Source organism: Heloderma suspectum, chromosome 3 (genome assembly GCF_057233095.1).
Source record: "Heloderma suspectum isolate Gila_16-S chromosome 3, 16-S_ref, whole genome shotgun sequence".
Taxonomy (NCBI): Eukaryota; Metazoa; Chordata; class Lepidosauria; order Squamata; family Helodermatidae; genus Heloderma; species Heloderma suspectum.
This window is the reverse complement of record NC_139460.1, coordinates 260,345,950-260,368,232: the sequence shown is the minus strand read 5'-3', so window position 1 is coordinate 260,368,232 and position 22,283 is coordinate 260,345,950. Positions and strand designations below refer to the sequence as shown.

Sequence of the window (22,283 nt, the reverse complement as noted above, 5' to 3'; positions counted from 1 at the left end):
AGTCAAGCAGGTTGCAGAACACATTAATGTCTGTGTTAGCATATAACTGGGGAATGCCATAACCAGGTGATATTAGCATGACGAGCCACATCATCTGATTGACCCACAAGAGTCCTCTTTAAAGACATTACTAAAACAGGATAGGATTCACAGGGTAGCAGCTCCCATGCTGCTCTAGAAAATATGAATCAGCCCCCGAGGGTACATTTCCAAACAGTGCTGTAAAACTTGAAAGTATGCATACTTTTCCAGTAAAATATATTTTAACAAAAGAAAGAGAAAAGTAATGTTTTTATATGTTTTGTATCTTTCTAGGTTCCAAATGAGGCTAGATCTCTCTAGATATTTCAAGTAAAGGGGCTGGGTGGGTCTTGCAGCCCTAAATCAACTGCATACCTGCCTGAGTGCATTCTTCTCGGGAATGATCTTCCTGGGAGGCTCATCATTGCTACAATCTTCTCTGTCAGAGGAATTCTATGCAGAGGACAGAGGTGTGCGGGGGGGGGGGGAGAAAACATCAATTCAGGTATTATTTTTTTTCCAACATGGATCTGAGAAAGCAAAAAAAAAAAAAGAAAAAGGGGGGGAAATCCTGATACTTCCAGCAGCATTATCTAGGAGATTTCACTCCCCTCTTTTTTTTAAGACTAAATTTCTTGTTAAAGAGTGGTGCATAATTTTTGTTTTGCCTGACACACATTTGGGTAGTTCAGTCAGAATGACTGTCTGGCACTATAAATGGATCCCAGATATAATTGACAGTTGCCCATAGAATTAAACAACTTTCAAAATACTGCAAAGTCTGAAATGTTGTATTACCAGCATGTGATCTAGCAGTTCACAATGCTGGATCTTGACTCTTCTACACAACTAAATTGGGATTTATTTATTTGTTTAATAGATTTATATACCACTGACCGTATCTTAAAATATCTCTAAGTGGTTGGCTCCTGACAATACCAGGGTTCAATACACTGGAATTATTACTGCCTGACAATACCAGGCTTTAACAGACTGAGATTACGACTATGCATTTTTAACTAATTGTTATTACAACGTGGCCATCCTATACTGGAAGGACCTATAGCTAATCCAAACATTCAGGTACCAGAAATATATTATTCTGTATTCATTAGCAAGGATACCACAGTGATACATGTTTGAAAGCAACAATGATGGGGAGGTGAAAGACAACTCTCTCTCATCATGGGACACATACAGAGCCAGAACCCAAGGAACCGTGTTACTAGTTTCACACCCTCAATGAGGCTTTGGACTTGCATTTAATCGAACAGACACCCATGCTGTACAGTAAATAGCTTCTTAAGCACATCCCAGTGCATCACAGTAGTGATACTACTGCTAATAATTACTGTAATTGTTGATATACATCCTGACAAGTTATAACAATACTAGTGGTATACTGTTAGCATTAGGATGGTGTTACAATAAATAAATACAAACTTTCATTTAGTTAACCTGTTCATGTGCTCAGTGTAACCTTTGATCATCAACTAGCTACCATGATGCTACAGGAGCACCTATCTTATACTGGGTCAGACCACTGGTCCTTTAGCTCCGTACTGTCCACTCTGACTGGTATCATCTCCCCAAGATCTCAGGCAGAGGTCCTTTCCCAATTCTATGACACTTTCTATGATGCTGTCATTGTCACCACACCCACCACTCCCCTCAAAATCCTCCCGTCAGAAAGTGTGATTGATCTAAATAATGTTGGGAGGCAGTACACAGTTCATTAGTATTAGTTGCACTCCTACTCTTCCTAGAAAATGATCAGAGTGGCTTATATATGTTTCTCAGATAGTCTCCCACTAGGGTAGTGCACAGAGCTAGACCCATGCTACTTCACTAGTAGAACTGCACCATGAGCGTTCAGACATTTTAGCCCAGCCTTGAGTCCCCGGATGTCGGACTACAACTCTCATTATACGCAATCACTGGTCCTATTGGCTGGGTATGGTGGGACTTGAAGTCTGAACATATCTGGGGGTCCAAGGAACCACCATTTCTGGGAATCAGAGATGAGCTGGTAACACTCTGAATAGATGTCATAGGAGTTATATTTACAGAAAGATCCCCATTTCCACCATGAAGGGAGTCTGAATAGGAAGGGGCCGACAACAGCACACATTACCACCCATGGTCTTGGTTGTTCTACTTTCAGAGTACATTTCTAAGGAAGGATCTGAGACAGGAAGTAGGGTAACTGACAACAAAGGACAAACTCAAGTACAATATGGGGGAAATACTGAATGAGAAAAACAAGTGAGGCCATAAGGATGCAAAGCAAGTAGATACACAGTAGGTTGGTAACTGAATATTACAAGTGGCAGCACCTAGAAAAACAATTTATTTTTGGAACTCTATCCTCTACTTTACTCCTTAGCCTTCCTTCCAGGTTAAACACATTACCAAAAGCCATGGAATTCTACTGCCTTTATGTTGCCTGTCCCAACATGCTTCAAGTTTACCAATTTCTTTCTTGAAACTAAACAGCTAATTTGAAGCCTTTGTTTTATTCATTATCTTTATAGGTGGCAAGACTAAGAGGTTGGCTGAACAAAGACCAGACAATGACTGCCAAGTGCATATGGTGGCTCACAGCTTGCTGTCGCCCCATTCTACTGCACCAACACAGCAGACTATTAAAGAGGAGAGCTGCTCATGCACTTTTGTCAGCAAGTTAAGTTACGCTTGGCAAAGGCTGAGAAACTGGAAAACATTATGCTCCTTAAGAAGCAGCAAAGTTGGAACCAATCGCTTAGAAACTAGAAATTTTGTTTTCAGGTGGACAACAAGCTTTAGAACATCTTTGAAACATAATCTGCACCATGGCCAATCCCCAGGTCTGGATGAAAGCCAAGATGGGCTCTGGGGCTAGTAGGTTGTAATGGGTCCCCTACTCCGCCCCCAACACTGAACTCATACAACAGTTGTGTGTACACAAACACAGGCAAAGAAAGCTATTTTATTTTGCAATGCAAAAATCACTTCTTTAAAACTACATAAAAGGTAAAGGTGTCCCCAACCAGTCGTGTCCGACTCTAGGGTGCGGTGCTCATCCCTGTTTCTAAGCCGAAGAGCCAGAGTTGTCCGAAGACACTTCCATGGTCATGTGGCCAGCATGACTGAACACCGAGGTGCACGGAACGCTGTTACCTTTCCCGCCGAGGCGGTACCTATTTATCTACTTGCAATTTCTTGCTTTCGAACTACATATCTTAGTGGAAATCATCTTCCATGCTTTCTTGGAGGCAAAAGATTAATACCTTGTCCAAGGTAGAGAACACAACTACAAAATAAGTTCCCATTTATCACATCCCCTTTTACAGTATACAGCACACAGACAGAGGAAACAAACATAGAAACTCACATGCACACTACAGAAAAAGACACTGACTGCCTCATTCAGACATGACAGTCAAAAAGAACAGGAGAAGATGACATGCATGGGTGGGGATGGCCTAAGACATTTTCCTACTTGAGGTGGACTAGCAATGCCCCCCTCCCCCCATGGCTCATTGAATGACCTTCGGCCAGTCACTACCTCTCAAGTTTGTTGCAAGGATCAAAATGAGGAGACTTTTAACTCATGGAGGAAAACATTATAAATGTAATAAAATAAAATAAAAAATTAGTTCAACTTGAAAAAATGTAATTGTTGTACACAATATTTTTAACAGTTCAAAAGAAGCCTCTGTAGTGTGTAAAATGGCCATCTGTGCATTGCATGGTGCCTTGTGTGCACACATTTACATGCATGTCCACCAGAGACAAGATGCATCCAGTACTCGGAAATTTATCTTATAGAGACCCTAGGGAGGAAGATAATTACTGAAGTCTGATACCAACTCCTATGGCTCATATTAAAAATTTACAAAAGACCTCCTCTAGGTTCTCATATGCCTCTATCTTCTGCATGATCAACAACTCAAAGAAACTTTATTAACAGTGCAACACTATATACTTCTACTCAGAAGTAACAGCTATCAATTTCTATGGGGCTTTGTCCCAGGTAAGTGTGTACAAGACTGCAGCCTTACACCACAATCCTATACATGTCTACTTTGAAAAAAAGTCCTTATCCATTCAATACAATTCTCAGGTAAGTGTGCACAGAACTGCAACATAAATCTCTCTTCTTCCCCCTACGTTGTTATATAATCCTTAACTTCATAACTCTGCAACTACACTTCCCTAAAAAGAACTAACACACCAGCAGACTGGATAACAGCAGTGGACTAAATGATAGTGGTGTCTTACACTACTCCTTCCCCCTACCAGCAATGTGGGCTTAACAACAATGGACCAGTTTGAAGAGCTGACGTAACCCATCCTCAGTCACAATGCCATCCACACACAAAATATGGTATATTGCTGGACTTTATTTGCAGTGGTGCAGTGGTTTTTTAAGATATTTATAAACCCAGTGAACAAAATCACACTTTTTGCATGAAGTTAAGACCTGAGCTAGAAAGAACATGAACTCACATCTTTGATGCTACCTGTCGTTTTGAGCTGGATTCCAATAGACCAAAAGAATCTCCTCAATGGTAGGCATCTTTTATCTCCCCTATGCATCTTAGAAGTACAACAGATATGTACATCTGGTAGGTATCGCTCCTCAACTGTTCCTTGAGTTCCCACAGCTCTCTTTGGGGCCCAGGGCTGGATGTCTGCTTCAGCAAGAAGATGTGTTCTTAAGAGCAAAAATTAGGAACTGTTATTGCCTTCTAATCTGCATAAAGGGGTGCTTTGCATGAAATTCAAACATGGTGACTACAGTACCTAGCAGCAAGGAAAAAGTGTGCATCAAGGAAATAAGACATCCGATGTGGATGAAAACCCACACAGCTCTTAACTGGACCAGTCCAAACAAACCCTGGATTTAACCCTGGGTTCCAACTCTCACTTGTTGGAGGAGAGACAAGCAAGAGTTCTGAGTTCAGATGGTCTCTTAGTGGTTTAGCTGCTCTCACTGGTTCAAAGAGCCAAAGGGAAATGATCAAGCTGCAGGAACTGGTTCGTTCATGAAAACCCAGGGTTTTTGTTTGTTTTTTTTAAACAACCCTGGGTTGCTGTTGTGCGCGAACCAGGCCGATGAATTTAATTTTACCACTGAATGAGGCTGCTCTCCGTTGACAAATGTGCTTACTAAAGGAAGAAACAGCAAGCAGGCTCATATTGTAATATAAGGAATCTCTCTCTCAAGCAGATCTTGCATGTATTTGCTCACCCTGCCATAGATGAAGACTTCAGTTGGATCTACTTTTTTAAAAACTAAAACCTCAAAATCCACCAGTCAGAGCCAGCTGCAAAAGACATACATTTAGAACTAAAAAGCAGGGTGCTCTGAGCACATCCTGAGTTACTCTTAAGTTTTCTTCATTTCAGCTTTCTTCACTTAGGTAGAAAAAGTAAATTTGTTGTTGCTATTGTTAAAACATTAGGAGCTGGAAACTCTTGTTGATCTACCAGAAGTCACCCAGAGATCTACCAGTAGATTCCAATCTACCTTTTGCCTACCCCTGATCTATGGAACACAGGTTACTATGAATCATCCAATCTTTTTTAAGACCAATTTACCTCATGGTATGTGCTCCTTTAATTGTCCTCTACATCTTGCACTTTTTCAGACTGGCAGCAGAAACCCAACACCTTGAGCTCAACCCACATGGTATCAGTTAGCAGGTAGTGCTTGGAATTATCCCATGATCACTAAATGCTTCACAGGAAGACAATGATGATGTGGGTGGGGTATGGAAGACAAAACTCCCAGATGAAAAATGCCCGCTACATAAAAGTTTTGGACATGTAACATAGCCATAAGGAAAGTGGGAAGGAAATGTGAGCTTCCACAGACTCTTTCCATGGAAATCTTGTGCAATGCTTTTAACCCCCATTCTAGAACAGATTACAGAATTAAAGATGAGAAACCACCAGAAAATTCCAGGAAAGCTAAACATATGAATGGGATTTGAGATCTTCAGTGTTATCTCAATAGATAAGCAATATTTTAACCATCAGCAGTGAGGTAAAGACAGCTTCTGTTTTCCAGTGGGGACATAAGGGAAGCATGCTTTTGAGACCTCTATTCATAGACAGTAACCATCATGACAGATCCTTGACAAATCTCATTTGTGTTAGAAGACTTCACCATGTAATTAACAGAATGCACTTGGCATGGCATGTAACCACCCCAAGCACCCAATACACCATGTCTTAATATTGATGCCACATGAAACCCACCCATTCCTCAGAGTCCCTGCAGTTACACTGAAGTATCTGAATTATGATACTGAGAATTTCTCACACAGAACCCATTCAAATAAATGCTGGAATCAGATGTAATGGATGGATGGCAGCATTCCAAAAGTCTATCATTTGAAGAGAACCACCTTTAAGACTCCCTCTTATCTTACAGCAGGGATCACAATAACCACACCAACTGGGGAGGTGCTTAGGTTTTTTCTGATGGTAGGAGGAGAAGGGGACTGTGCTTGCCAACACTAATTATAAAGCCATACAGATGCAGCATTTTTTCCAAATGTCTATCTGTGCATGTTTGTGTGTAAGAGAAGAACCATGTCTATGAAGAGAGCCCTTTTTATGCTTTCAAATCCTTAATCCTGTTTGGAGCTGTCAGTGGGGGTTAATGGAAGCTTTGGATAGGAGAATTCCAATCTGGTTGGCAGATGGATAGGTTGGTTATAGCTGCATAACTATGTCTTGCCTGCAGGCACAATTCAGAACACTGTTAAAGCAATATAAAGTCGCTGTCAAGCTGAACCATTTGGATCGGTAGCAAGGAGAAATAATAATAAAAGGAGTTCATTTCTGGGCCTTGTGCGTTGATGCTAGTATGCAGAAACTGATTAATTGTCATCGTGTGCTGGTCGGCTGTACCTCCAATTCCTACTTCTGGAGTAGATTTTGCATGCTAATATAATCATTCTCCCTCTTGAGACATTAGCAAATAATCAAATGAAAAACAGGATCATAATTTACTGAGATTCGGGCAATTCTCTATGCAAATTTGACTTGTTATTGCTGCTGCCTCGTTAATCTGAATGCCTTTGACAAACTCCTTTGATTTATGAACTCATGACAACTCCAATGTGTATATATTTTGCTAGATTGACATTATCATTAAGAGTGGGTGGACTGAGCTCACTTGAATGGCTGATTTTATTCGCTGGTGTCGGCTGCTCAACAGCTGAGCATCTCCTCTGCACAAAGCCCCCAAGCACAAGGCTCTTCCCATCTACCCATCCATTCATCATCTCGATGTTAATTGGCCCAGGCTTTAAGCAAATTTTCAACACGATTTAAAGGCATGATGACACTGATTACTGACCCTCTGCCATACGGTGCCTATTGATTAACCTGACAGAGATGATGAGCTTGAGGGAAACTAGGTGTGTGGGGACCTCAAAAGGGAAAAATATATATTGTTTATGCAGGCAAAACACTTGTCATTATCCCAGAGGCCAGAATTTGTGCAGAACTGGTCTTTAAAACATGCTATTGACTTTAAATCCAGCATCCAATAAGGAAAATACATGCCACTTTTGTGGGCAAAAACCTGTTACAAATGTCTTGTCATGTGCAGTCTCTATTTTAGTAGAGCTCCTGGTGACAAACAAATCTCTTGCAAACAAGTAGGACTTATGCAAACCAACACGTATAGATACACATTAGTTCAAAGAAAAGGATATGGGGTGGTGGTGGAATGAAGTGCACTGGAAAGGATTAATTGAATATAGCTTGACATGAACACTTCTGGTCTACAAAACTGAGACACAGCAGCAGCAGTCAGTTCACAACTAATTTCATAAGTAGCCCAAGGACAATCTAAAGGTCAAACACAACATCCCAGACACTTTGATAGGCTCAAATTTGGGTCCCCAATCTTCCAAGAGAGAGACTGTTGTGTCTAAGTTGAATTTCAGCATCCTTCTGGGGCTGCACAAAGGGTGAGCAGGAGGGGGCTGGAAAATTTAATTTGAATTACTCTGTGACTCTTCCCTAGTATGGCTAAAAGAGGAAGAGGGAAATAAATGCCAGTCTAATGGTTGCAGGAGAGTAAAACTCCTATAGTCCCTTTCCAATAACCTTTGTAAGTGATAGATGAGTCCAAGAGCCCTGCTACTGTAAAGGGACCATCAGCATCCCGATTTCATAAATGCAATTCGGCAGTTTATAAATCTCAGCTATTTCAAAAAGTACTAGTCTGAAAACTGACACAGCTTATGTGAAAGAGTATGTAAACTTCATTACAAAACTTATGGGCTCAACACCCAATTAAACCATTTAGTAGACTTCCTTCTGCCATCCCAAGAGGAATTCAGTACTTATGATTAAAACACAGTCTTTGCGAAGCTAGGGATTTGAAGAGAAGAATCAGGAGGCAAGGTCAAATAGAAACAAACCAAAGGATTCAATCAAGCCATACAGAGTGGCTTTACTAATGAGGATTATCCTCCAATAAGGAGGACATGGTGTTATGAATCACAGCAACTGTGTCCAAATTTCTGCTAAAAAAAATCTGCTTACAAATTACTCAAACACATTACTGAAAAAACTTGAGATGCTTCCTGTATTTCTTAGCCAACAGGAAGCTCTGGCGTGGGCTGGTCCATGAAGTCACGAAGAGTCAGAAGCGACTGACCGAATAAACAACAACAACACAAGGGGCTTCATGTAAATAAAGGCATTATTTGTAAGAAGCTTATACTTTAGACTAATTTGGCTCCAGTTTTCATTATAATTAAGGAGAGCGCATGGGTATGTAACAAATTTTACAGCTCTCCCTATCCATCTGATTCACTGTTACAGGAGGTAGCTACTAAAGAAGGGATATAGCTGCTCATTGAATCTTACTTATGAGCTTTTAAAGACAAGCTTTTGAGAACCAAATCAACTATTAGTATCTGAGGGTGGGGTGTGTGTGTGTGTGTGTGTGTGTGTGTGTAAGTGAGACAGAGAGAGAGAGAGAGAGAGAGAGAGAGACTGACTGTACAATGCTTTTCTTACCACATTGAAATCACAGATATTTTAGGAAGTCAATACCATTTATTTCTTATTTTGAAGCATATTAAGAAATGCCACATGAGCATGCTTCACTGTTATAGAGCAGGATATCAAAACTTCACAAAAAAACCCAGAGCACAGTCAATCAAGTCACTTCTAGTTCATACCTAGTTGTTACATTTCTTGAAAAGACTGCAGGTGAAATAATTGGAAGACTTCATTATTCTACACTTGAGTATCTAAAAGTTTCCATGTGTGTGGAAATGATAAATTCTAAGGATCCAAATTACAGATGAAACTAGAAAAAATACAATATGATTTTGTAAGCAAGAAGGTGCGTAATAAATATAGTCTCTTCAGGAAGCAAGTCCTGTTTGATATTTCTTTTCTAGGAATTTAGAAGGAAACAAAAGTGGGACATTTTAAAATATTCAAGTTTTCAAACCTTGCAAGCTAGCTAGCCAATGACCTTTTAAATTCATTTCAGCAGCATCTTATTTACCCAAGTATATATCCAGAGAGTCTTTGAAAATAATTTTCCACATATTAAGCAAAGATTTGCTTCTCCTAATCAGGACATATGGTTATTTTTGTATCTCAGACATCTGCATTAGGCAGAGCTGTTTCTTCATTTTTCCTAACAAGAGGTTAGATTAAAACTACAGACATCTTAAGGACCTTGAGAAGTCATATTTGGGTTTTCAAAATGAACAGTGTTTTAGAATCCTTTTCAAATATTTAATTTTGTTTGCTTTCTAGACCTTTTTATACCTGAAAGTGTATTTACTATGAAGTTTTAGAATCATATGATAGGTAAACCACCAGACCAAACAAAGGATTTTTTTAAGATGGTTTTGTTAGTACGGTTGTACTTTTTTGAAAGGTGACTAAAAGTAAAGCTGCCATCTAAACCTGAGTTTCCTATTGTCTACACTTACATTTTCTCCCCTGCTGTGCCATTCTTTCAAGTTCCCCTTTAAATCCGTCACTGCTGAATCCAGTTTCAGCTGATGTGCCAAAAGTGTGTAAAGTCCAATTTGTGGGCTTAGTTTTAATTTGAAACAGCAGTACATCAAAAGAAAAAATAAAAGGGGGGGGAGCCAGAACACATGCAATTGGAACTATTATTTGCTTGTTCGCTCACTTTCATGTTTTTTGTTTGAGCACAAAATACTTTCAAAATGCTGGATTCCAACATAAGAGTTAGACACTTTCATTCTCCTCTCTCCAGTGTAATTCAAGTCTTTTCTGAGTACTGATGAAGTTTAAATTGAGTTGCATTCCTGTTGTTTCCCAGAACACCCTCTTGGTGGGAAAAAAACAAAGCCAGGTTATGAACCTATAGTGATATGCCAATAGGGGTGTAAAAACGTATTTCTAGCACTAACAAGAGGCATCTGGGAAGGAATTCTAAAAACTTTTTATATATTAAAATTCTCTAGACACAGATTCACTTTCTCTTCTCAGTATTTATTATGGGTTCATCTGCATGGGAACTGCAGGCACTTGATAAATGGATTATGAGGTTGGCTAGTTTCACTACACATTCTGTGTCATCTCTCCCAAATAGTACTTTCTAACTTCTACTCCAGTATCTCTAACAGAACCATGATGTCAAATCCAGCACATTAAATTAGGTGGACTCCTGTTCTCCCCCTGTAAAACATATCCAGCATTCCTTTGGCTAAGTGCCTACATCTTGTACCATCTTTAGTTTCTTATGACTATGGAACATACAGCACATTCCCAATACAAACCTGCTTCCCTCTCTTATGTTCCAATCCCACCCCCATTCCTAAAAGATCACCTTCAGATCGATGGGCAATAATGCGCCTGAGCCAAGGCAACTCTTTGAAGCTGGGGCAATTCTGTCAGCAAGAATGAGGACACAAACATAAAACTGGGCAGAACTGAGAGGTGGAAGTGCATGAACTTCATGACCCAAACACAGATGCCCCAAAGCAGCCTTTGCTAATTCAATGTCCATCTTTGCCCAGCTCCTGGTACGCCGTACTTCTGGGATCAGCTCTGTTTTAGGGCTTCCTGATGGAAATAACTGCCCTTGGATGGCTCAGCTCTTCAGATCACTATGCTGCAAGTTCCTTTTGAGGGTTTCCTGGCTGACCCACAACCTCAGTTCCTTTCTATCTGAACCACACCAGAAAATTGGCTTATGAAATGCTGTCCTCAGTACCAAAACATAAACACTCACTCTATGGCTTTCAACTATTGCTACCCCGCCCCCATTTCTCAAGTTATTATGGTCCAAAAGGTGTGACAGACTTGGGGTGGTCCTATCTCCTCCCTCCAACAATCCCATTCATCCCTTTTTGCCACTGAACCACATTTATCCTCTTTCTGCACCAAACATACGGAAGTCAGGCCATCAACTAGCATGGTTCATTTATGAACAACCTTTTGTGGCTTACAGTCTAGAAATCAGTTTTGCTGCTGAAAGTAAGGGCAGAACCCATATACTACTGTTTCACAGCAAAATTCAACCCTTATCCCACTCGGAAGAGTATCTATCGTGACAGGTTTATGCATATCCTTTTACAACCACATGAGAAGTTTTAGAATAGTGTGGAATATTCCACAGTAATTTAAGACTTACTGGAGGATTTGCTATTAAGGGTGAAAAAACCTGGACTGCAGGGAAAGCCACCTCACATCATCAGAGAATAGACCTTTTGCTCTACCCTCCACTACACTCCATTGTGGAGTGATCGAGGGAGGTTGCTTGGCTAGGTTAAGGGGACAGATGACTTCCATGCCCAGGTACCAAGACAGCAGACTACTAATTAATTGTGCTTGGAGGATGTGGCAAAGATTACTATGGAAGCAGACACAAGATTGCACATGCTCACACACATACACAAAGTGACTGCAGAACATACCTTTCCACAGGCTGCAGCATACGAACAACTCCAAAGAAAAATAATAGTTATGGAAAAATCTAATATACTTCACCCAGCATGGAACAAGATTCCATGTGAGTAGGACAATGGTGCCAACTTAGAATGTATAATTCCTGGACTAGGAATTGATGTTTATCCATCTAACATTTCACTGTGGCAAACCCCACCTTATACATTCCCTATAAATTGGGCTTTTAATTAACAAAACTCTGACTTTAGAACAGAATATATTCAGTAAGGGCTCCAAAAGCAACAGACATTTCCTCACTGACTGGGACAGGGAATGTTAGTCTCTCTTTGGATCCATCACACAACTGCAACATGGAAGGCAGGAATATGTGCCCAGCTCTTGTTCCTGTACCTCAAGGCCATTCAGATTTTTGGTTTCTAAAGGAAAGTGTATAGCTTTAAGCCAGGGTGTATTGAAAGCCACTATTCACACTCTCTTGCTTGGACATGAATGGCCTATTAAACCTACAACATATCTGTTTTAGTTAACTTCTGGGTGGGGAGGGGACCAGGAGAGAAACAAAATGTACTTAAATGCTGGGCTTTTTTTCCCCTTGGGCTGAATGCCTTTCATCCAATAAGACGTTCAAAGCAGTGACCCAGCAAATGGATTGAAAAAGCAATCTTCCGTCTGAGTGCCACATTATCCTTCCTATTCAGTATTCTCTGTGAAAGATCTCAATCAGCTGGGTGTGTGTGTAAGAGACAGCGCAGCCCATTGCTGGGTTAATTAAACATTTGACTTTAACACCCTCCCATCATTAAGCAAATAAAAACAGATAATTCAAACCACACTTCATACACAAGGTGCAAAACACACGTCAAAAATTTAGAGAGCCCCAGACCCCCTGGGGAGTTCCACTGGGGAGATAATCAGTTTAAATCTTAGCTGGTTTATCAATTATTCTATTGATTAAAGTGGGGTGATTATGCAAGACTCTTAGTTTGCCACATGAGATAAATATCAGAGCAAGACAAACTCAGAAGGATCAAAATAGTCTTGGAAAATGAAGAGACCAATATGAGCTCATTACAACTCACTTGAGATACATAGATGGGAAAACAAGGGGTTTTTTGGTTTTGTTTCAGGGAGACAGAAATATTTCTGATCAGAACACAACAGTACTGATATCTTAGTTGAATGTTTTTAAAAATGCATGCTATGGAATTCAGGCATGTTTCCCTACATTTCCAAGTAGAAAAATAGAGCTCAACAAAAGTTTTATAGATGATGGTCTGACAATGAAACAAGGATGCAGAATCTCTTACGCCTTAGTACAGTCACTTCATTATCTTACAGCACCCGCATATGAGCAACTAACATATTGGGTGAGATGGGAACTTATGCCTCTTGTCTTCATTGGCATTAAATCAAAAGGCACATGCCAAATAATTTGAGAAAACCTCAGTCTTAAAACAGATCAGATTTTAGCAAGGATGTACAACTCATTATTGAGATCAGGGGGGAAAGGAGCAGGGCTATAGTCACTGTGGTGTAGCCTTAATAGAGATAAAGACCCATAAAAATTCAGGAAAAGAAGTTGTATTTACCCCACCCAATTTTTGGCAGCCTAATTACAATTTGGACAATTTGAAAACAGACAAAACTCCTATGGGTTTATAATCAGAAGCTGTGCATATTTCCTGCATGGAATGGATTCTAATTAGAGAAGAAACTTGAGCTATGTCACTGTTTCTATTTGTTTGTATCCAGTGGTAGCTTTGTCTTAGCGGAAAGCATTTCCAAGTTACATGAGTGGGAGCACCTGATTTTTGCAGTCTTCTTCCCTATCCACTTACCCATCCACTCCACAACAACCTGCTCCTGAGGATTGGGGGAATCCTCTGGAACAGAATGGGATATGAGGCTTAGGGCTTCAGTAGGTGCAGGGGGGGGGAATGGAGAAAATTGGGTGCCCCAGTTTGCATGAGCAGAAGTGTTTTCTGCTAAAGCAAAGCTACCATTGGATACAACCCATTATTTCTTGTCTAAATGACACACTTGTTCATGGAGGTTAATTTTGTCTGCAGTTAATATGACTCTTGCTGTGTGATCATACATTATTTCTAAAAATCTGGTACTATTGCTGTAACAATATTGTTAAAATTTGACTAAATATTAATTTAATATAGTTTGTTAATTGTATTCATTTTCTGAACTTCTCTATGAACATGATTTTCCCTCACTTCTGCAAGATGATGCTGAGGTCTATATTCTGTTTCTAAAAATGGATATGCATAACCTTCTGTTCTGTTTATCACAGTGTTGATGGTTTTTATTTTCAACTTTCAATATTTTTTTCTATTTTCTAAATGGCAAAAACATTTACTTAGGTACCGTAACAGTGCAGGAGCTGGCAGCTCTCTTTAACACTCAGACTGTAATAGTTTGAGTTTTTAAAAACCCTAAATAATGTAAATAATGTGCTACCTAAGTTATACATGAATCATGTCCCGTTCTTACTTGCAAAACACATTATGGCATTATTTTTCCCTCTCAAATGTACACTGCTTCAACATTTCTGGAAATGTTTTATCTTGAGTCACTACACCAGCTTCCCACAACCTGGTGCCTTCCAGATGTGCTGGCTGGGGATGGTGGGAGTTGTAGTCTAACACATCTGGAGGACACCAGGTTGGGGAAGCCTGCTCTGAACCTTAATTCAGCTAAACAACTCATCAATGACTCATGTGACTTCCGAGAGGACTTCAAGGAGATCCCTCTCCCCTGGATGGAGGTTTCATCTCCACCGTGGATTTGACATTTCATCATGGTAACCTCAGCTGAACCAGCCTCACCCTTTTCAGATGTGTTTATTTTTCGTATTCTATCATCTCTTAACTTTAACATTCTCAGGAATGGTAACAGTCTTTCATAGGGCTGCTTCAGCTGAGCATCTTGAAATGTGAAAATTCCAGAAAAGTGGCCAAGTTAGTTGGTTGCCACGAAAATAACAAAATAATTGTGCAGCACCTTAAGGATACATACATTTACTGTGGCATAAATTTTGTAGGCCAGCCTTCCCCAACCTGTTGCCCTCCAGATACGTTGGACTACAACTGCCAGCATCCACCAGCCATACTTGCTGGGGGGTGCGGGGAGTTGTAGTCCAACACATCTGGAGGGCAACAGGTTGGGAAAGGCTGTTGTAGGCTATAGCTTACTTCAAATGCATAAAGCTTCCTGGACACTGAATGCCTCTAATGAAATGTGAGATGAGCTTTTGTAGGCTTCAGCCTATGTGATCAGATGCATGCAGTGGCCAGGGAGCTTTATGCAGCTGAAGTAGGCTGTAGCCTCATGTCACAATAGGTGTTAGTCTTTTAAAATTCTTGGTCAGTAGTAACTCAGGGTGCCTTTTCACATGACTAAAACTGGGTCCAGAATGGGCCTAGCCTTGTTTACTTGTTAATCTTGTACCAGGTACATAGCCCTGTTTACTCATTAATCCTGTAGAACAGGGGTCCCCCACCCCCGGGCTGCGGACCGGTACCAGTCTGTGGCCTGTTAGCGACCAGGCCGCAGTAGGGGTGTGCAAAACCCCCTTACCTTGGGTCCGTGGGGGGGGGGAGGTGATCCGTCCCTGCCCCCAGAATCCTTGCCTGCCCCGGCCAGCTCCACTCCACATCTTTGGAGCTGTCGGCCGGCTCCAGCCGCTGGCGGACTTCCGGCCGCTGGGATGCAAATGGCGTCCACTACGCGGACACCATTTGCGTCCCAGCAGCCGGAAGTCCGCCAGCGAAACCACCACCACCCCGGTCCATGGAAAAATTGTCTTCCACAAGACCAGTCCCTGGTGCCAAAAAGGTTGGGGACCGCTGCTGTAGAAGGCACATATTTGTTACATTGCCAGTGCACATACATACAAAAAAAGAGAAGGAGATGGAAAGAGCATAACAGATACAAAGTTGGCTATGTCCTAGAACCATTTCAGAAATATGAACATACTTATTTGTGGTACAATTTCATGTACTGCTTATCAGCGTCAGTTTGTGGAGTGCTCAGAACATTAATAATGCTCAGACAGGTCCTACAATGAGGCAATGTAAAGCACTCCTGTAGACAGAAAATTCCTGAGTGGATGCCATTTTCCTGCATCTCATCTGTGCATGCGCATATGTGCAATAAAATTAGTTCTAGTCCAGAGCATGAGGTGGCTTCTTTTTGCCCTAAAGCTAAAACTCAAGATGTCTAAGGCCAGCAATAGTTCCATCTAGGTGAGCACTTTGCCTTTGCAACAGTTGCTCTTACTAGCAGTCATAGGGGAAGGCACAGGGAGATTAAATATTTACTCAGCCAATTCACTATTCACCATCATCTTAACTCAAGGTTAAAGGGCACCTTGATCTTTCAAATGCCTCTGGTAACAGCAATTATAATTAAACTATACTCCACTGTACAAACCAACCACTGGCATTTTAACCTCCACCTGGAATCAAGGGCACATAAAATAGGTACAGAACCAATAACTGAGCTTCATCTAGGAGCTACCCTGGACTAGTTAGAAATCTAAAGGAAAAAGTGTGACACAGGCAACACACAAACACAAACACCCACTGGGAATAGGTAACACATGCAAGCTGCACTGGAACTACATGCACATCGAATTGTACTTTAAGATTTTTTCCCCTTCAGATCTCCCATCTTTTGCAAAGCCAGATTAAAAAAACCCCTTACATTAACATGCTGTATTTTACCCTCGCCACTAGAAATACTAAGGGTGCTATTTGTAATTGTATTCTTTTAAGAGGTTTGTTCTCTGCAGCTGTTTTCTGCTTGCAGTGTATTTTGTGTAATCAGCACATCATCATAAATACATTGGCTGTTCCCCGGAGGGGAGCTGTCAGTGTTTAATTTACAGAACAACCTGGCCAATGTGAATTCTAACGCTACAGCACTAAGGCAAGGAGTTACCACACTCAGGAAGAAAAAAAAGGTTTCTATGAATTTTTATATCAAGAGCTGGTCCCAGGACAATTTAGGTTCAGAAATAGATTATTTTAAAAAGCCTTTTGCACAGTGTATGAAATGGATTCTTTGCCACTTACAACTTAACACTCCCCTACAGGCATTAAGGCGACTTGGACTTGCTACAAAAAGGAAAAGGGAAAAAAAGACTCCAGTTTCTATAAACTCTAACCAGCAGGAGGCAGTGAGTTCTCATACGAAAATAATGTTTTACTGAAATTAATGAAGGATACCTATGCCAAATGCTAATCTGTTATTCTGCTAAATGACAAAGTAGTAAGGTGCTGCAAGTTTACAACTCATATTTCACCTGTGGTTCCACAGGATCTTTAAAAAATTGTATGCTTGAAGGATAACACTACAAATAACTCTCCACCCCTTTCTTTTTAAAACTGCTTCTTGCTATTACTTGGGCTTGGTAAATTGCCATTTCAGCTTAGTGACACACAGGTGTTCATTCAGGAGAGTTCTCTTCCACAAAGCCCTATGCATACGGCAACCTGAAGACCATAGCTGTTGACACAACATGTGAAGAAAAAAATTGTATCCACCTAAAACAACATTTGGATGCTGAAAATTAAGATAACAGAAATGTATTCAAATTTAAAGAGGGGGGGAATCCCATACATCTAAAATTGCAGCTTTAAAACAGACGTCTGGCAGTTCTCTAATCACACAGTTCTATACATGTTTATCTGGAAGTCAAGTTGTGCTGATTTTAATGGTGTTTACACCCATGTTAGTATGAAGAGGGCCTAGTTCTCACTGAGCTGGTAAGCCTGTGACTATGTTGCACCACTTCAGAATGGAAGTGCAGCTCAAATGATTGAATGCTCTCCCATACAAAAATTCCACCACACACATAGACCCATTTTGTACATGATGGCTGCAATTCGTGGATTAACCCACAATTTGCCATGGCATGTGTCAGGCACGTTCTGCAGCATTTTAAATATTCAACCCCCAATCAGGCCAATATGGGGTTACTACGTGACATCCAAACCCAGACACTATCGGTTAATCATGGGTTAAATAACCCACTGTTAACTTAACTACTAACTGTAGGTTCAAAAAGGCTGTGGAACTTGCCCGGTACGCACTGTGGCAAATCGTGGGTTAATTAACCCACGGTTTGCCATTGCTACATGCAAACAGCCCCACTGCAAACATACATACTTGTTTCCTATGTAAAGGGATAGGAAGGAACAGTCATGAGAGCCCCCACGTACAGTCTGAAGTGGTACAGCCCAGTCTATCAAGTCTAGTATTGCAGCCCTAGGTAAACTTCAGCAGAAAGAAAGTTCTATTGAACTGAGTCGAAGTTATTTTCAAGTAATTGTGTTTAGGGTTAGAATGTGAACAAGCCCACTGCAGGTCTGAAGAGTTATTGTAATCCTAAATCATCCCATATAATAAATGCCTAAAATTCCTCCTGAACGAATACCTAAACCAGGATAACCTCCACTTCAACTGTTTTACCTCACAACAGCTTGGAAAAATGCAACTTCACATTTTTAGTTGCCAATCTAGTGGCGAACACAACAAGGGTTGTAGATCTACAATGCATTATACTACAACTGCAAAAAGTCCAGCACACCAAGCAGTTTCTGGCAGCCCATCAGTCCCTCTCCCACCACCACCCAAAAAATCACCATGACACTACTTGGGGTTTTTCACACAAGTGCTAGAAAGGGAATCCATAGCTAGCACTAGCAAGAAGATTCCTTCCCTTAGCTCCAATCTCTCATCAGAGATTGTAGAGGGTTCCCCTTGCTAGTCCTAGCAAGAGGAACCCAGTCTTTTGTGTGTATGCGTATCCTCACACATGCACATTTGTGTATGTGCATATGTGAGTGTATAAGTATGTGTGGCCCCACTGGTACCACCCAATGTGACCCTCAGGGCCAAAAAGGTTGTGCGCCCCTGCTTTATACTTATGATACTCAGAATAATAGTAAATTATTCTAGTATATTTGGAAATGTAAAACTTTTAGAAATGAACCTTTACTGTTGCAATGCCTCTATTAGATCCTTGAGAAATTATTTTGCAAGAACCATTAATCTAAGAAATAGCATTGTGGGAATTAGCAGTTTCCCCATTTCTCACTGCAATTACTCAATTGTCTTAAGTAAATGCATACATACATTTAGCTATTTTTATATCAAAACCAACAGCTTCGAAGATGACAGCCTATTAATAGGACAAATGTAACTATATTGGGAGGCTGATGAGCTCAGGGAAGTATTCTATGAAGTGGACTGTTGACACCTAAATCCCTGCTGCAAGATGAAAGCTACTGTTTCATCCAAATCTGTCTGCACTTGTTTGGAATGAGACAGAATGTCTGTTCTCTATGATTCACTAAAACTATGGCCAACACCCATTTAAAAGGCAAGAAGATTTAAGTTTTACCACAAACTTGGAACATTTTGATAAAGTTAAATATTTGAATTAGCTGCTGCTTCATAAGAGAAAAACAAAAGCTATGCTTGCATTATAAGCAATGTCTTTAGCAAAGTCATCACAGACTGTCCTCAGGGGTTCGCCTACACCTGTATTCAACAGGAGCTTTCCACAAGGCACATGCCAAAGCCTACTTCTTCCTATGAAACAAGGAACTGTGAGTATTTCAGTGGGAAAATATTTGCCTAAGTAACACAATCTACTGCCTCAGAAAGTATATTTTGTGAGGCTACATTTTATAGACAAGGTTTAAAAAACAACAATAACTGGTTCAGTCATGAATACCTGCTCTCTCATTACTGAAGCCTGTCATTTAAAAACTTGTGCTGGAATCACTAACCTTGATTCTTCTTAAAATTAAGGACCAGATCCTCTCTTTCTGGCAGTGACACAGTACCACAAACAACCATTAGGGAGCAGCACAGTACGCATGATTTCTCCTCATGTCTGTCTCTTCCTTCCCCCGCCCCCACCCCGCTTTGGTTTTGCTAATTTCAAAGACACACACGCACATGCAAGTGCACAATAGCTGGTTCTAATTCAATTAGTGCAGTCTGCAACTCCAGAAAAAGAGTAATTCAATTAGTGCATCGTGGAGCTTTGCAATACCTCTAAGCAGATGTTCACAATCCTCAAGAACTTGGAGCTAGCTTTAAGGGTACCTGTATCCCATCCTGTTGGCACTACATATGTCATTTGTCATAATAGCTATGCATACCTTTCTGACTTCTAGCAAGGAAAGGAAGAAAATCCACACTTGGTGGAGATAGGAGGTTCCCCTTTAGCAAAAGATGATCAGGGTCCACTACTGGCAAGACCTTGGAATACAGTTCCTCTGAAAGAACAATGCCTATTACATAACACTGGCATTAATGCAGAGTTGAAGGTGGGGTTATGCTGTTGGAGAAGCCATTGATTTTGATCCATCTGTACCTTAATGATTATCATATGTGGCAACATAATACCTGAGTGAGGTAGAGAACAGGCCCATTTTTATCAGTTTAGTGCCAAATTTGTATCATTACTGTTCAAGTGCTAAACATGTGAGATGCCTTCAGGGACATGCTAAGTGGAGGGTGGGGTAGAGGTTAAAAGAGTATGTAAAATCCTTTGAGACTATTCATTCCAACTAATTTATACATTTCAAAAAGACATACCTTACAACAACTTTGATAATATGGTGTGTTCTTTGAAACACTGGATGAGCCAGAGACAATTATGGTCCCCTCCTGATCCCAAAGAACAGTTTATCTAACCTTAGACCCATTAACTTAGCAAGAGTGAATTATACAAAAGCTTTCCTTGCAATGGGATGATGGAAAACGTGGAACTCTCGGTTATAAGTATAAAGAATGTCAAGGTCAGTGCAGCAATAAGGGAGAACAACAGTTTTTGTAAGATCCTTTGCGTTTTCAGCATCCTCAACACAAACACAGGTGTTATAGGACACTTTCTATAACTCAGTGTTTCTTGTGTCATACCATATGTTATGCCAACAGACACCATGGGATTTCTTGCACTTGTTCAATTGTCATATAGGCAGAAGCGAAAACTGAACAGGAAGGCAGGCAGGAAGTAACATCTCTGATTTTGTCATGGAAGTGCTAAATAACTACTCGCTTGGAACATATATTTCATGTGTGTCACATGTCTGCCTAGTGCATTTCAGAGAGGGTGAAGATACAGGATTTAAACCTTCCCCTTTTTCTTATTCTTTAAATAGAATAGCACACCCATCTCAGCTACAGATTCCCTCAGGCAATGTATTCACTTATTTTAGTCTATAAATTCTTGTACAGCTAATCTTTATCCGCTACAGATGTGTTTAGGTGCGAATATCAAACTGCTGATTTCTTTTCATATCTGCCCTTCACAGTTGCTACTTTTAGTCTTTATCAGTGAGGGAGGCAGAGTGGGGAGGGTTTTTTTGGAGGGGAGGGAGAAGAAAAGAGAGAATCTCACAGCTGAACACTATCTCTTTCAAATGAGGACCATTGCTTAAAACTGAGTGTCACACAATGGCAGTTCAATATTTCATAGCCAATACAAGGAACGAGCAACACCACTGCAACTTTAAATCTTGGTAAATCCCCTTTTGTCAGCCTCTCCCTCTCATTGAAATGCCAGAGGGAGCAGCAATCAGAGAGGAGATGTTCAACGTGATAGAGGTCAGGACACGGGTGGATCAACGTACCAGAAACACGACCTTGTTTATTTTTTTCTCCAGTATTATTGTTTACAGGGTGCTTTGTTCATGTACCTTGTGGTTCTTAGCTAAAAGATGAAATTACAGCCCAGGATGGCGCGCTCAGGCACACATCCAATTTGTGTTTCCATCTCAGAAAACAAAAAGCTTTGGAGGCCCTCAGGCTGCCATTCAAACTTGGAGAAGCTGACATTTTTAACAGCATGAACCAGAGACTGGCAGAGGGAATGATCGAATGCATTTCTAACTTGTCAATCAAAGATCTCACCTCTGCTGTCTTGTAAACAGTTGGGAGCCACCTAAGTACATTCATAAATGGGGGACAAACCGGCTAGGGGGCTGAAGCCATGGGCTTTGGCTGCTAGCCCCCCAAATTAGGATTTGGTTTTATAATCTCTCTGCAAATAACCTGAAGGTGCTTTACCAAAACCACTGGAGCAGAACCAGAGTTGGCAATACTGTATGGGTTTCAGACAAATATAACCAATCCTTCTACGTACCAATGGATCTTCTAACAGCTGAGTACACCTTACTTCCAATTATTGGCAGAAAACATTCTGTACTAATGGAACAGCTGACTCACTAAATAATTTCTTCAGAAGATGCTTCCCCATTATTGGAGCCCCAGAAATATAAACAACAGACCATGCTGATTAGCCTGTG

At 40.7% G+C, this 22,283-nt stretch overlaps 1 protein-coding gene across 13 annotated transcripts in view; it reads right to left on the bottom strand.

The window, feature by feature from the left end:
* The window catches only part of BTRC (beta-transducin repeat containing E3 ubiquitin protein ligase), a 183,971-nt gene that overhangs the window by 97,309 nt on the left and 64,379 nt on the right, over nt 1–22,283 (bottom strand). For 8 of the 13 annotated variants that reach the window (XR_014789518.1, XM_084846512.1, XM_084846516.1 and 5 more), the window contains one exon: nt 397–474. The exons of the other annotated variants lie outside the window; for them this stretch is intronic. Coding sequence is in view for 7 of the 8 variants with exons in the window: in XM_084846512.1 (XP_084702638.1) it covers nt 397–474 (78 nt within the window). In the remaining variant the exon portion in view is untranslated. The remainder of the gene's footprint in view (nt 1–396; nt 475–22,283) is intronic. 13 annotated transcript variants of the gene reach the window in all.